The sequence below is a fragment of the Lissotriton vulgaris genome, chromosome 6 (assembly GCF_964263255.1).
Source record: "Lissotriton vulgaris chromosome 6, aLisVul1.2, whole genome shotgun sequence".
Lineage (NCBI taxonomy): Eukaryota > Metazoa > Chordata > Amphibia > Caudata > Salamandridae > Lissotriton > Lissotriton vulgaris.
The window spans coordinates 1,189,876,010-1,189,891,461 of NC_141694.1; the positions used below are offsets into that span (position 1 = coordinate 1,189,876,010).

Here is a 15,452-nt window from a genome sequence, read left to right on the forward strand (position 1 = left end):
CATTTGGCACCCTAAGGCACCTGGACAGAAAACCTTCTGGAACTGTTGAAGAACAGAATACAGAACCTGCAGTCTGTAACCTTAGAAAAGCCCTAAAGGCCTGGACCTGCTCCCCCTCACACACAGGACAACAAAGTAGACACCAAGGATCAGTAGGCTGATCTCCGGTGTGGCTACAGAGACACAAAAAAGCAGCAAGAGACCTTTTCCTTGGAGTGCCAAGCTGACCAGTATAAACTCAACCTGGACGGGATCCTGCTGGTGGCCTCTGCTGGAGTGAGTCTAAACCCCTAAGTCCCGCATCTGAGATACTGGGAGCCTAATGTGTGACCCAGAGGAGCTGCTCCAGAAACCCTACAAAGTTGGGAATTAAAGACTGAGTCAGAAGATACGGTCTTTGACCAGGACAAACCTGGTCGTGGGTTGGTGTATCCAACCTAAGCTCCATCTTTGTCAGCCTGAAATTGCCAGTCCCCATTTACAGCAACCGTAGACTCATTGGCTTACAGGTTTTTTGCCATAGTGGCCAAGTGTCTAATGCATATTGGATGCTGCATGCTGGGTTAGGTGTGATACCAGGCTTCCAGTCTGTGCATCATGATGGTTGGCTGCCTGTGGAGGGGTGTAGGCAGTCCCTGATTCCAGACTAAGCCCTGTATCAAAATTGTCCTATGTATAGTTGAAGATCCTGTGCACTGGCAGTTTGATGCTTGTGGATGGCTTGGTACAGGGCCTTGCTGGAGCCTAGACACTGAGTCCTAGTCCCGATGCAGATTAGATGGAAGATCTAGCTGGGCCCTATGACTGAAAAGTCATTTGTGATGTGATATCATCAATGATGTCATTTAACGTGTCATGAGTGATGTAATATGTAAACCCTTAAGCTGTGCATGATGGGGGCACCATTTATAGTTAGTTTACTAAATAATAACAGCTGTATTTCAGTGGTTTTGGGGGTTTTCACATTAGTTTGTGTCTTATTGTAATTCCTATATTCCATATATATATATTTATTTTTTTTACTGAAAAAACAAAGTTCAAAGAGGCGATATAGTTAGGTGAAAATGTCAGCTAAAACACAACACTTTAAACTCACAAAACAAATTAAATTCACCAGTTATTTCAAGTAACTATAACTCATGACCTAAAGTGACATTACCTCTATAACTTGTGCCCTTACCGTGCACACTGATGTTAACAATGATGTAAGTTTAGATGTCATTAGGGATAATATCAATGCAGACACTGAATATAGCATGAGTACTGTAATATGTGGGTGTAGAAGCAGTCCTTGGCGAGGGCACAAGTTATAGTCACTTTAGGGTACGAGTTATAATTACTTGAAATAACTGTAGCTGGTGAATTTCAATTTTTTTTTTGTTTAAAACTTTAAGTTTTAACTGGCATTTTCAACTAACTATAGCGTACACATAACCTTTGTTTTTTCCCGTGAATTTTCAAGTTTGTTATTGTAAAGTAAGCTAATATTGCAATTTGCAACTATAATGTCACTTTGAAATTTCCATTACATTTCTATGGCTTTCTTAATGTAAAGTAAGATGTACATCACCATGCACAGCATTGGATTAGCCACAGGGCCTGCAGCCAACCGTCTGTGGGTGCCGACCTCCCCACTGTGCACCGCCAAAGGCAAAGCGTGGTGTGAGCTTGGGCCCATGGCCTGGCCTACAGGCAACCATCAATGGGTTCCAAAAACCCCAGGCCGTATACCGTGTTCGGCCATGAGTGGTGTGGGATTGGAAGCAAGGAATGGCTTACTGCTGCCTAGCCTCTCGCAGTGCATGGTGTGGGCTTCCCTCACTCCCCTTTTTTTATTTTTGGGGGTTCTGTGGATCTGTGTTTCCCCAAGGGAGTGGCACTGAGTGTCACAGTAGATCTGCACATCCATGGAACCCCCAATTAATTTTTCTTTCATTTGACCCGGTGGGGGTTTCGTGTGGGGCCCCTTATATCAGATTTAGTTTTATTTTTTAGGACTCAGGGACAGAGTCCATAAGTCCTAAGATGGCAGCCACAATTTTGTTACAGGATTACGGCCAGACAATCATAACACGTGGTTTAGCTCGCGGATCCTCGGTAGCCTGAAATATATGCAGATTTTGAGCCTTCATCTCTCAAAAACGACTAAGTAGATTTACACCAAAGTAAAAAATGGAACACTTTCTGGATCAAGATTTAGCTTTTTGCTAAACTTGTGTAAATACCTTCAGTCATTTTGACTGTAGCTGTGACGAATTTTCCTATGCAAAAAAAATGGTTGGGATAAATGCCTTTTGAATCACCCCAACACTTACCAGGACATAAGCAAAGGTGGATGCCCCTTTTTGGGGGGATAGGAAGTATCATGAAGATTTGTTTAAGAGTGACAAAGTTATAATACCAAAAAATCAATTTTCCTACGGAAATGAAGTCCTAAATATAGCCCAGTTGCAATATATATATATATATATTTATTGCCTAGTGGCAGCTGTCACTAGGTAGTTATAGTTAGGTCAGCAGTGTTGCACGGACCCTTCAGGACCTGAGTACCACTTTTGACACAGTTTCATATCCTATTCTTCTCCATCGAATGGACGGAGCTGGCATCACAGGAACAGCCCTCTCCTCATTTCAGGACAATTATAGTTTTCAGGTTAGCGAGGGTCAATTTGTTTTATCCAACCATCAGCTGTTTTGTGGTGTTCCGTCGGGCTCATCTCTGAGCCCTACGCTTTTTTATATTTATGTCTGTCCATCAGCAGACATTATTTGTTCTTTGACCTGAAAATTGTATCCTAAGCAGATGCTACCCAACTGATTGTCATTCTGGTACAAGCTGTTTAGAAAAGGTGTCTAAATGAATGACAGCCAGCTGCTTATAGATGAATGGTGAAAAAATGGTGGTCCTAATACTAGGAAACAAACAAACGCTCTGGGATCATATTATTTGGCCATCCTCTCTAGGAGAACGCCCAGTCCCAAAGTCAGAAGTAAAAAGCCTATGGATGATTCTTGAAAATCAGTTAACCATGGCCTCTATAGCAAACAATTTGGCTGTGAGGTGTTTTGGTCCTCTGAAAACTTTGAGAAAAGTGCAGAAATGGCTTCCAAAAGAGGCACTCAGAACTATAGTTCAGGGTCTGATTTTGTTGCGTCTTGACTATGGCAACTCTATGGCAGGACCGGAGGCTTAGGATTATGCCTTACTTGCTTCACTTTGTTTTTCACAGCAGCAAGAAAAAACAAACATAAACTACTTTTCCCATGAGCACTTGGGAAAACAGGAACTTAAAACATAAGTCCTCTGTCGGTCTCTGTAACCATTGCAGCTCCCATCATGCTCCTCTGCTGCCTCCTCTTCCTCTTTCTTCGCTGCTCAGCAGCAAGTCAAGTGACTTTTCTTGTTTCTCCTGGGTTTTGGGGACTGTAAGGGTAGCGTTTTGTCCTGCTAGGCTTGCGCTGTGGTTCTCTTGCCTTTCAGAGCCCCTTGTACATTGCGGGACGCCTAGTGCAATCCTCACGCGATCTGGTGCCCAGGGAGTAGTGCGGTGAGGTCCTCCCACCGCTAGGGGGCGATCTGGCAACTCTGTGGGGAGAAAGTCGCTTTTATAGCGTTTTTTTGCCCGTTTTTGCCTCAGGTGTGCCGATTTTGCCTCTGCCACCCGGATTTGACACCCCTGGGGGGTCGCAATTGTTATCCCTTGAAGGCATTGATGCCCTGTGTGGTTGTATGTGTCCGTTTTGAACACCCTGCGGGGTCGCAATAGCACTGGTAAATTCTGTGGTGCAGTGGGAAGCTCTTCCGGGTGGAACCCTACATATTACTATCAGGGTGTTAGCGTCCCCTGGGGTTGCCCCCCATTAAATTTGTGTGCCCTTGGGTACCTCCATATTTCCGGGGTTTCCCCTCAGTGCAAGTTGATGCCGGTGACGGTCACTAGTAAGGGTCTGTGCCACTATTTGGGCCCCTACAGAGCCTAATTTACCTTGTCATGCAGGCGGACCAGGGCCAGTACCAGGAGGAGGATCCTCTAAATTATGTCCCCTGGGACGATGATTTTTATCAGGCGGTAGATGACAGCATCTACAGGGCGGTAGACCAAGCTATAGTACCCCTCGAGCAATGGATCACGGCGCGTATGGAGAAAACGTATGCAAAACTTGCGGCCCTGATCCCTGCGCCAGCTCCGTCCCCTGACCCGGCCCCTTCACCTTCCCCCCGCCTAACAAGAAACCGTGTCAGGAAGGGGTGAACCCGGAGGTCTTTGAGAGAGTTAAGCACGCCTTCACTGCGCATGAGGTTTCTCAGGTTTCTCAGACAGACACGGTGCCCCCCGTTGACCCTCCCCCCCTACCCCAGGCACTCTGTCTCCGGTCCCTCAGGATGATGAAGATTTGCTGGACACAGATGAGGAGGCTTGTTCCTCTCGGTCATGGCTCCCTTCACAGGCGTAGTCCTCTGCTGAGCCATCTGACATGCTGGACCCGGACGAGATTGTCCACCCCCGGTCTTCGGACTGGGTCCCCGGGGGGAAGGTGGCCCTGTATGTGGCAAACCGTTTGTGCAAGCCAGTGGACAAAGATGCCCGCAGTCGCCTCAGGGCGGAATGTCCTCGCCCCACCTTAGAGGGAAAGGTGGCGATAACCCCAGATATTGACCTCAAAATGGCGACATTCCTGGCCAAGTTCATCAAAGACCCCAGGAAGGGTATTGACAGGTCCTGGCGTAACTGCCAGGACAAATTGTTGGACACAATCGGCCCCTTAAGCAAGATTCTCGACATGGAGGAGGAGGCCAAGGTTTCAGGGGACCTTATTAACCCGGAGGTCCTTTCCAATTGGGCGCAGCAGGCCATTGTATTCCTTGGCAACGTCAATTGTTCGCTCTCTACTGAGAGACGGAGGTCGCTCCTGATCAAGATATACCCTAAACTGGGTGACCTCGCCTCTTCGGAGGCTGGCGCTGTGGCTCAAGGCGGGCTCTTCGGGGACCCGTTCATCAAAGAACTTGGTAAATTTGTGGCCACGTTTATGTCCCTTGACAGGGCGCTGTCAAACATAAAGAAGGTTTTTCCTCCTCGGGTTTTTGACCGGGCCGGACGTGGCAGGGGCCGCTCGTTCGGCCGGGGCAACAGCTTCGATAGGGGACAAGGCTCCGGGTGCGGTCAATTCCAATCAAATGACCGTTTCAACAACTTCTACCCTACCAGGGGTCAGAGATTCCACGACCGAGGCGGCAATAGAGGCCAGCAACAAGGTGCTGGGAGAGGTGAGTGTGCTGCCCTCAGCGAGTGTGCCGGTATGGGGGCGCTTGGCGCAGTTTTTCCCGGCCTGGGCTGCCCTCACAAGCGACGCTTGGGTGCTGCAGATGGTCCAGGGCTTTCAGATGGAGTTTCATGGCCGTCCTCGTCAGCTGCAGCTTCCCCGTCCCATTGTTTTCTCGCAGTGAGATGCGGAGTTAGTGCGCGAGGAGGTTTCCGCCCTCCTTCACAAAGGGGCGATCTGTTGCGCGCAAGAACATCCCGGGGGGTTCCTCAGCAACCTCTTTTTGGTCGACAAGGTCGATGGAGGCCATCGCCCTCTCATCAATCTGAAGGACTTCAACGAGTGGTTGGTGTACCGCCATTTCAAAATGGAGGGGATTCACCTTTTGCTGGATGTTTTACAGCAGTCCGACTGGATGGTCAGGCTCGACTTAAAAGTCGCCTATTTGGCGGTCCCGGTTTTCCCTCCCCATCGCCGTTTCCTCCAGTTCAGGTGGGACGGTCAGGTCTACGAATTCACCACGCTGCCCTTCGGCCTCTCCTCGGCGCCGTGGTGCTTCACAAAGGTGTTGCGACCGGCGGTGGAGGCCTTGCGGGCTCGGAGTGTCAGGATGATTGTGTATGTGGATGACATGCTGTTCATGGATCAATGCCCGAACCGGTTACTATCCCAGTTGCAGGGAGCAGTCAGCCTGCTCCAAAGCCTGGGTTTTGTCATCAACGAGAAGAAATCTCTTCTGGTTCCCGTCCAGTGTGCCACCTTTTTGGGGTTCAACATAGACTCGGTGTCGGCCACGTTGAGTCTTCCGGCCAGGAAGATGTCGAAGATCAGACACGAGCTGCGACAGTCTCTGGCGAGGCCGCTCATATCACTTCGTCACTTGCCGCGTTTGGTAGGCCTTCTGTCATCTTCAATTCAGGCCATTTTCCCGGGTCCCCTCCATTATCGTGCGATGCAGTGTCTGAAGACGTACCACCTCCGGAAGGGACTGACGTACTCCCAGCTCATCCACTGTTGGAGGAGGTGAGGGACGGGATGCAGTGGTGGCTGTCGCACATGGAGGCCTGGAACGGCCGTGCGATCTTCGGGTCGGCCTTGGATATAGTCATCGAGTCCGACGCCAGTCGATCCGGCTGGGGAGCCAGGTGTGGCGATTTTTCCACGGGTGGCGCCTGGTCTGCCCAAGAGCAGTCTTTACATATCAATTGTTTGGAGTTGCCCGCGGGATCTTTTGCCGTCCAATGTTGGACGAAGGACAGGGTGCTGTCGTGTGTCCTATTACGAATGGACAACGTGTCTGCGGTCCGGTATATCAATCATCTGGGTGGAACCAGATCCAAGTTGCTGGCAGACCTGGCATGGGATTTTTGGCATTTCTGTCTGGACCATCAGGTGTCGGTCACAGCAGAGTACTTGCCGGGCCAGCAGAACGAGGTGGTGGATTGGCACTCCCGGCACCTGCTAGACGCCAGTATCTGGAAGTTGGACCCTCAGGTCTTCTCTCTGTTGGCGGACAAGTGGGGTCCCTTCACGGTGGACCTGTTTGCGTCTCACCTGGATCATCAACTTCCGAGATACTTCAGTTGGCGTCCGGATCCGTTGGCGGAGGCAACGGATGCCTTCCTCCAGGATTGGTCAAGCGAGAAGGGGTACGCGTTTCCCCCGTTTTCAATGATAAAGCGAGTGTCGGCGCTTCTGCGTCGTCAGTTGGCAGAGGTGATGTTGATCACACCTTGGTGGAGGTCTCAAGTTTGGTTTCCGGTTCTTCTGGAACTTTCTTGGGATTTTCCAATCCTACTCCCCCTGTTTCCTCACATTCTGCTCATTCCGGAAGGGACTCCCCACCGTTTGGTGCAGGAAGGATCACTGAGGCTGATGGCTTGGAGGATCTCCGGCGTCACTGGACGCTCCCTGGCCTTTCAGGAAAAGCAGAAGACCTGCTTTCAAAAGCCTGGGCAGATAGCACGACCAAGAGATACTGGTCGGCATGGCATAGGTGGCGTGTTGGTGTATGCGACGGGGTCTTGATCCCGTGGGGTCAGATGGGTAGTGCAGGTCCTCAATTTCCTTGCCGGTCTAGCGGAAGAAGGCCTAGCCTATCGGTCCATTAATACATTCCAATCCGCGATCTCGGCTGGCCATGATTTGGTGCAAGGTTCCCCGATTGGGGAGCACCCTTTGGTGTGCAGATTGTTGAGAGGGATCCGTCTCTCGTTGCCACCTGAACCACGATACTCCGCCCTGTGGGACGTGAACAGGGTTCTGAATCTGTTTCTTTCGTGGCAGCCGAATAGGTTTCTCTCCCGCAAAGAACTTACGGCTAAGTTGGCGATGTTGTTGTGCCTGGTGTCCTGCAGGCGGGTCTTGGACGTGCGGGCTCTTGACATCACGGCCAGAGTTTTTTCCCCGTATGGGGTGTCTTTTACTGTGCACAGGCAAACCAAGACCCTTACTCGGGTTATTTCATATCCAGCCTTTCCTGATTCCCCTAAACTGTGTGTGGTGCAGTGCCTCCGAGCTTATGAGGATATGACTGATGACACTCGCCCTCCGGGCGAAAGACAACTTCTGATTGCCCTATGTAAACCGTACAAGGCTGTTTCTTACCCGACGATCGCCAGATGGGTGCGTTGGGTGATGCAGGAGGCGGGGATTGATACCAAGCAATTTGGTGCTCATTCAGCAAGAGGGGCCATGGCCTCCAAAGCTTTTGCCCTTGGGGCTCGGCTTGAGGATCTGATGAGAGAGGCAGATTGGTCCTCAGGTTCCACATTCAAGAGGTTCTATTTTAAGCCAGTGTTGGAAGTGGCTCGGCTGGTTGTCGACAAGCTTTGAACTGGCATAACCCGAAGCCTCTGGTCCTGCCATAGAATGAGAATTTGCCTAGCCTACGTGCTGGTAAGTTCCAATTCTATTAAGGACTCGGAGGCGAGGATTATCCCCCCCAATGACTTCCAAGAAGTGGACCCTCCCCGTATGTAATGTAAGTAAATCATTCATGGGACTTTTTCATGCTGTAGCGATTTTTGTTGTTGCACTGTGTTGGTTTATTTACCTTTAATGAAACGCAAAGATGGTCGGAGTTCTGATGATGAGTTTTATTTCAGGGAATGATGGTACCAAACAGGGCGCGTGAGATTGCCGGAACATGGGCTTCGCGCGAAGAAAGAGGAAGAGGAGGCAGCAGAGGGGCATGATGGGAGCAGCAATGGTTACAGAGACTGACAAAGGACTTATGTTTTAAGTTCCTGTTTTCCCAAGTGTTCATGGGAAAAGTAGTTTATATGTGTTTTTTCTTGCTGCTGTGAAAAATAAAGTAAAGAAAGTAAGACATAATCCTCGCCTCTGAGTCCTTAATAGAATTGGAACTTAACAGCACGTAGGCTAGGCAAATTCTCATTCTCTGTACTTGTGTAGTCCAAAATCAGTGATTAAAAAACTTCAGATCATTCAGAATGTTGCTGATCGGATGCTCTTGGGTCTCACAAATTACGGTCTGCAAATGCAGCCCATAAAACTCTTCACTGCTGCCTATAAGTTGCAGCATACAATTTAAGGCTTTATGCATTATTCATCATGCAAAACATAATACAGGGCCTCCTGTCCTTTTGCAACTGGCTAGTATTTATCTGATCAAAAGGGATTTGAGGGCAAACAATTGTGAGTTGCTCCTTGTCCCAAGAATCAAGAGAGCCATGAGCGGAGGTTGGCCTTTATCTACTTGGCGCCCAAGATTTGGAATGCTCTGCCTTTCGGTCTCAGAATGGAAGATAATTTGATGATTTCTTAGGAAAAAACTTAAAACATATCTTTTTCCTTAATTTTTATTCTTTATGCCTTCACTTCAACCCCTTCTGCAAGCCCTGGGAAGCCTGATTTTCCGGTGGCCATGGCTTTATAAAACTGGTGAATAGAATGAACAGGTATAGTATTAGAACATCCAAAACAGCTCAGACTAATATGAAGATGTTTGTATGTCCTTGGAACCACATTCCTTTAAATAAAGGGGAGGGGGGTGTGGCCCACTTCAACAGGCTGATCTTGGACCCGAGGACTCCATCCCCTGTGGTCCCAGCATGATTTTTAGAGGTGGGGGGGCACATGGCCCTTCTCACCAGCCTGGTTTAGGTTTAGGAACCTCATCCCCAAGGGCCCTGCATGATATTCAAGAAGCAGGGGCATGTGGGTTCCCTCCCTGGGCCAATTGGGGTCAAGCCACCCCTTCCCTTATGGCCCGGTGTACTTTTAGGGAGAGAAGGGCATGGAATCCCCCTCCCCTGGACGATTTTGTCCCCTGAGACCTCATCCCCCGGGGTCCTGTGTTTTCTTCAGGGGAAGAGGGGCACTCAGTCCCCCTATCTAGGCCGATTTCGGCCCCAGGGATCCCATCATCCAGGTCCCTGATACTTGAAGAAGGGTGCACTGGTGCCAAGACAGAGACCCTACCATACTCTCATTGAGGACCTCCGGGGAGCCCCAAGACTCCACGACCCAAGCCAGCTCCCTGCACATACCATGGAAAGTCAAATATATCCTCTTTGTACATGCACTGTCTGCCTGGTCCTAAATTATCACGAATTTCCATTGACTAGCCTCTGACAGTAAGCTACTCATGGAAACAATGAATAAATAGGTATTACTCCAGGAAATTCATGAGTATGTCACTCCTGAGCCTGGGGTAAGACAATACCTGCTCACTGAAAATGCTCTGTGAGCAAACCTAGATATTCAGTTGTAACTCACACATAAACCTGGAGTAAAACAACATTTACCAGAGACCCAGGTACCGGTGTCTGCAAATAGATAGCCATGACTACTTTGTAAAAATTAATTCACCAAGGATAGGTAGGGAGTAGTCAGTGCTTACACTTGCAGGTGGTATAGGTTTTAGTTTAGGTGCTACAGTAACCATTGATGATGACGATCAATATGCATGATGTACAAAGCCCCATTCATAAAACAGGATGTGCAAATTGGATGTAATCTGGTTTGCAAAAGGTGCACAAGTTGCAATGCGACCTATGGACTAATAGGTTGAACTGGACTCTAGTTTGTCCATTCAGAGGGTGTTGCAAATCGAGCTGCTCAATGAATATTAATAAGTGAGTGACTGTGAATCGAGGGTTGTAATGTTGCACGGTAGAGTAGACCTTCGTCTTGTATTTGCATCACCAAATGAGAAATCCCTGTGATTTTGTGAACCCAGGTTTTCCAACCACAAAAGGGCTTTGTGCATCAGGTTCAATGTCCAGACAGTGTTCTTTCTTTAAAGAGGACAATACTTTATTATCACCAGAGAATAATCGGACAGTAAAAAAGAAGATGAACACAAACGCCTCAAATGTTGTGGTCCCTTCAGTAGCTGAGGTATGAGACTGTAAGTTTCCTAGAGATTAGAGCACAGAAGAGGGAGGGTCAAAATACTGTGCATCTTTTTTAACCACTACTTTTGTCTCCTTAGTCCCCACAGTCCTTCTGTATATTTAAGTTAGAGCTATGTATGATGTTTCCACTTTCTCCATCTATCAGACCATTTCATTGACACCTTATGTGGCTAATGCAATGCACTTAGTGTGATTAGCTAATGCTCAATTAACTCAATATTTAGGGTACAACAATATCCTGGATACAGCTGAAACAGAATTCAGGGCAAAGAATAGCACAGAAACCACCTTACCAGCAGTGAATGACAGTATTAGGTGATTAGTAGATCAAGACGAAATCAGCAGTATTACTATTATTAAACCTATCAGTAGCCTTTCGAAACTGTGTCTCACATTCACTTACTTCGAAGGTTGCATGAAATTGGTCTACATTCAGCCACCTTGCATTGGATATCTTCCTTTTTAAGTAATAGATCGCAATCGGTGCAGTTGTCGCCTTTCAAATCAAGCCCCAAAGATCTGCACTGTGGAGTCCCTCATGGTTCTTTGTTAAGCCCCACGTTGTTCAATTTCTATCTGGCACCATTGGATAACATTATGAACAAAGAGGATTTGAGAACAGCATGTATGCCAATGACACTCAACTAATTATTTCTATTGATGATAAGTGCAATGAAATAAGAGATAATCTAGGTAAGTGCCTTTCTGAGGTAGCAGCGTGCTTGCATATTCACTGTTTGAAACTAAATGCAGATAAATCAGAAATGTTGTTGTTTGGAGGTGCTGACAAATTCTGGAATGATTCGTGGTGGCCAACAATGTTAGGCCCCACACCTACACCCAAACTGGTGGTTACAAATGTGGGTTTTACCTTTGATAATTCTCTGTCCCTACAAGAAAAAGTAACCAGGGTTCAAGGAGCTTAATTCGGGCTGCTACACATCCTCCGGAAATGTTTCTGATAGATCCCATTAACTTGGAGAAGGAACATAATCTAAGCTTTAATTCTGAGTAGGATTGACTATGAAAATGCATTGAACGTTGTCATGGTTGATTATTTGTTCCCAAGGCTCCAAACTGTTCAAAATACAGCTGCCAAGCTTATTTGTAATGAAGGTAAGTGGAGCTCAGCATCTCCCTGCCTTGACCAGCTTCATTGGTTACCAGTCCGCAAATGAGCCCTCTTTAATTTACTGTGCCACACGCATGGAGCTCTTTACGGGAATGGCCCTATGCTATTACTAAACAAAGTCAGCTTTTACAAACCTAAACAGAATCCCTGCTCAGCCAGTAAGGCCTTGAAATCTTGTAAAAAAAATCAAGAAATCCCAAATGAGTGGATACTCTTTTAACGTCTTAGCCTCCACTCATTGGAATAGGCTCCCTCAGGATCTGCGAATTGTGACAGACTTGTTGACATTTAGGGAAAACGGTGATACAAATGGAGACTAACTAGAAACTATGAATGCTCAAAGCAAAACAAGGCGCACGAGTAGCCTCCTTGCTTGTGAAATCAACAGCCTGATATTGTTCACACCAATAGAACCCACTTGTGATGGCAGGACCTTGGTATCATTGGAAGCAATTAGGTACATTGGGCAGCCTCCTGGCACATGCTGGAATCTCCTTGATATTACCGGCAGCATCCAGTAGCATTAGTCCGATCCCTGTCAAATTATGAAAGCACTCACTGACATTGAACAGTCCCTAGTACATGATGACAGTACCAAGGAACAAATATCAGATTCTAAGTATGTTTCAGTGAATATCTATTAGACTGTTGTCAGAGCTCTTTACAGAACCTGCTAATGCAGAGTATAAAATGATCTAAAATTGAATTACAAACTTAAATATTTGAAGGAAAAATGTTGTCAGAGCCAAAGCAAAGCTCTAAATAAAAATCATGTTGTGTAGGTTTACTATGGGGCCGGGTGGTGATTTGAAAAACCTCACAGTGGACCAGGAGGCTTAATTAGACATGTTTTTTTCTATGCCAGGTGCCATTCCATATTTGGAGAACCCATCAACTTGTACATATGCCAGCTTGCAAAATAAAATACTGGTCGCAAAATGACAATGTGTAGTTTACAACAACCTTTTTCGACCAAGAGGTTAGTACATCTGGCCCAGAGTCTTGATCTCCAAACACATATGTCTCAAAGGGAAGAGTAACATTGACTTGGGTAACAATTCACATCTGTTATAGAGCGCCAAGATGCCATTTTATGTTATGTTATGTTATGTTATGATATGTTATGTTATGTTATGTTATGTTATGTTATGTTATGTGTTATGTTATGTTATGTTATGTTATGTTATGTTATGTTAAGAGGTTTCTTCAACAATTTGTTTGGAAGGATAACATCTAGAGTTACAATAAAAGACTTGCTAATAAAAACGGTAAATGAATAGTGCTGCAGATTATCATACAGTGTAACTGAATGAAAACAGCTTCTAATCATCACTCTGTGGATGCGACGCCCGTCTGGTTTTACTTTTGAACTCCATTCAATGCCCGCACTGCAGGGGGGGTTATTTGCCTCAATGACATTACCAAATATGGCATTCCATAAGGGGCTTTCCACTGGAACTATTTTTGTTTTGTTTACTTATCTACCACAGCAGTCATATGACAAGTGTTAATATAGCTAGTACCAACATGCCGTGGACTGACCCAAACCCTGATGGAGAGAGAGTCCACGAAGAAAACATCTGAAGAGAGCTTACTTAAACAAGCCAATGGCTGAAGACGGATGAGTACAAGCCCCTTTCTGTGTATAGCATGTTATATTGTGTGAATTGAGGGTTGTATGTTTATGTGTTTGTGTGCAGTCTGTGTTGTGGTGACAATGAGGTTGTGCTGGATACCTATTCTCAACAGCCTTTACTGAGAATTAAACATGCATTCTCTAAAGGTGATATACCAATTGAACCCAATGAATTTTACCTGAAACAAAATGGAAATTGGCAATATTGACTAAATGGAAGGCGGCAATGGTAGGCACGTAAAGAGACTCACCTGTCATTGACAAAGGAGTACATCAAGAGTCTTTGATCGATGAACCTTTTCCATTCGGCATTCTCAGTCTGCAGGTCACGGTATTTGTCATTGGAGACAATGATGCCATCTACCCCAAAGGAAACCTTGACGATGTAGCGGTCATCATAGCAGATGACCCTCTTGCCGTTCACCTCACGTGATGGAGTGTACACAAGAATATTTTCTTTTTCTAGCTCTTCAAGCACATGTTGCTCTGAAAGGCAAGAGTAAAGAAAAGTTACTTAACCATAAAAAGTCAAATATGTACTCTTTGCCAATTCCAATTCCAAAAATTCTTTATTTCGGCCACATGGGCCATAAAAGATGCAGTAAAATACAGTACATATATTACACAATAAAAAGATGCAATGCATATATTACACAATATTTACATATAAAAAAGTCTAAAGGGTCTGCATGGGGTAAGGAAACACAGTGGCACCATTTCAGGGGGACATTTTCTTCCTTATCAACCAAGCTGCCATTAGGAATTTTGATACCGCAAAGACAATATGTCCCAGGGTATTGGTTTTCATTACCCTGTATGCTTGTAGGTATTCCCGAAAACCCAGGTTTCGGCACATCGGTGCAATCCAACGCTTCCTGGGATTCTGGTATGCGTGGCAAACAAACATTATATGCAAATCGTCTTCATCCTTGGTTTTACAACAAGGACAGAGTTTGTCTCCCCCAATGTGCCATTTGTAGGTAAATACTTTGGTGGGGAGTGTGCCAAACCTCCATTGCAAGAACAGTTTCCTCGCCAAAAGAGGAAAAATAAAATCCATGAAGGGTTCAAAAAGGTAAGAATTTTTGGACTCCATAAAACGACTCGTCAAGGTGCCGGTGCTATAAGTATTGTCCATGTGAGCCAAATATTTATTTTTGTAAAGCTGGGCAAGAGATTTACGTGTGATCCTTTGACAACCCTGAGCTGGATCATCCCAGAGTTCTGGCAGGTTCAAACTGGACAATTCTGATTTAATAAAAGCCAGCCAGGGGATTTTGTTACTGCCATTCAGCCTCAGTACGTGGATAAGGTCCTGTCTATAGTGATGCAGTTCCTCAGTAGTCCATATCCGGTGCCAGAACTTCACGGGTTTCGACAAAAGATCTTCAGCAATGGAGTGTAACCCCAAATCCAATCTTAGGGGGAGGAGTGGCGTGCCCTGCGGGAGAGCAAGTAGGCGTCTCAAGAAAGTATTTTCCACCGCTACCAGTGCCTTCCCTGCTTTGAAACCCCACAGTTCGCTGCCATACATAGCTGCTGCCTTTGCTTGGGATCTATAGGTTTCAAGGGCCGGGCTTACAGGCTTAAAGGTGGACTTATTGGCCACCTTCAGGAGTGCGCCCGCTAGCTGGGATAATTTCAGCCTAGATCTCGCTATCTGGCAGTCCCAAGCCAAGTTTTCTTGTAAAGTTACCCCCAGATAAATAAAAGTCGAGACCCTCTCAAGACTAGCTTCCCCCAGTTTTGGATTGGGTCTGGTTCTGGTAGGGGGATTGAAGATCATAAACTTAGTTTTTTCTGTGTTGACCTCCAACCCGTGTTGCCGACAGAAAAGGCCAAAACCAGTCAGAATTCTCTGGATCCCCATGGGGGATTTGGAAAGCAAGAGGGTATCATCAGCAAACATGATTGCCGGAACCCTCCTGCCTGCCAAAACCGGGGCATCGTTGTCCTCAACAGTGTCAAGATGTTGAATGACACTGTTAATGAAGAGGCAGAACAGGGTTGGCGCCAAGACACAGCCCTGTCTGAC

At 46.5% G+C, this 15,452-nt stretch overlaps 1 protein-coding gene across 1 annotated transcript in view; it reads right to left on the reverse strand.

Moving 5' to 3' along the window:
• The window catches only part of ZC3H12D (zinc finger CCCH-type containing 12D), an 89,223-nt gene that overhangs the window by 14,681 nt on the left and 59,090 nt on the right, over nucleotides 1-15,452 (reverse strand). Inside the window, exon 3 of the mRNA XM_086925755.1 lies at nucleotides 13,669-13,903. Within this exon, the coding sequence (XP_086781881.1) occupies nucleotides 13,669-13,903 (235 nt within the window). The remainder of the gene's footprint in view (nucleotides 1-13,668; nucleotides 13,904-15,452) is intronic.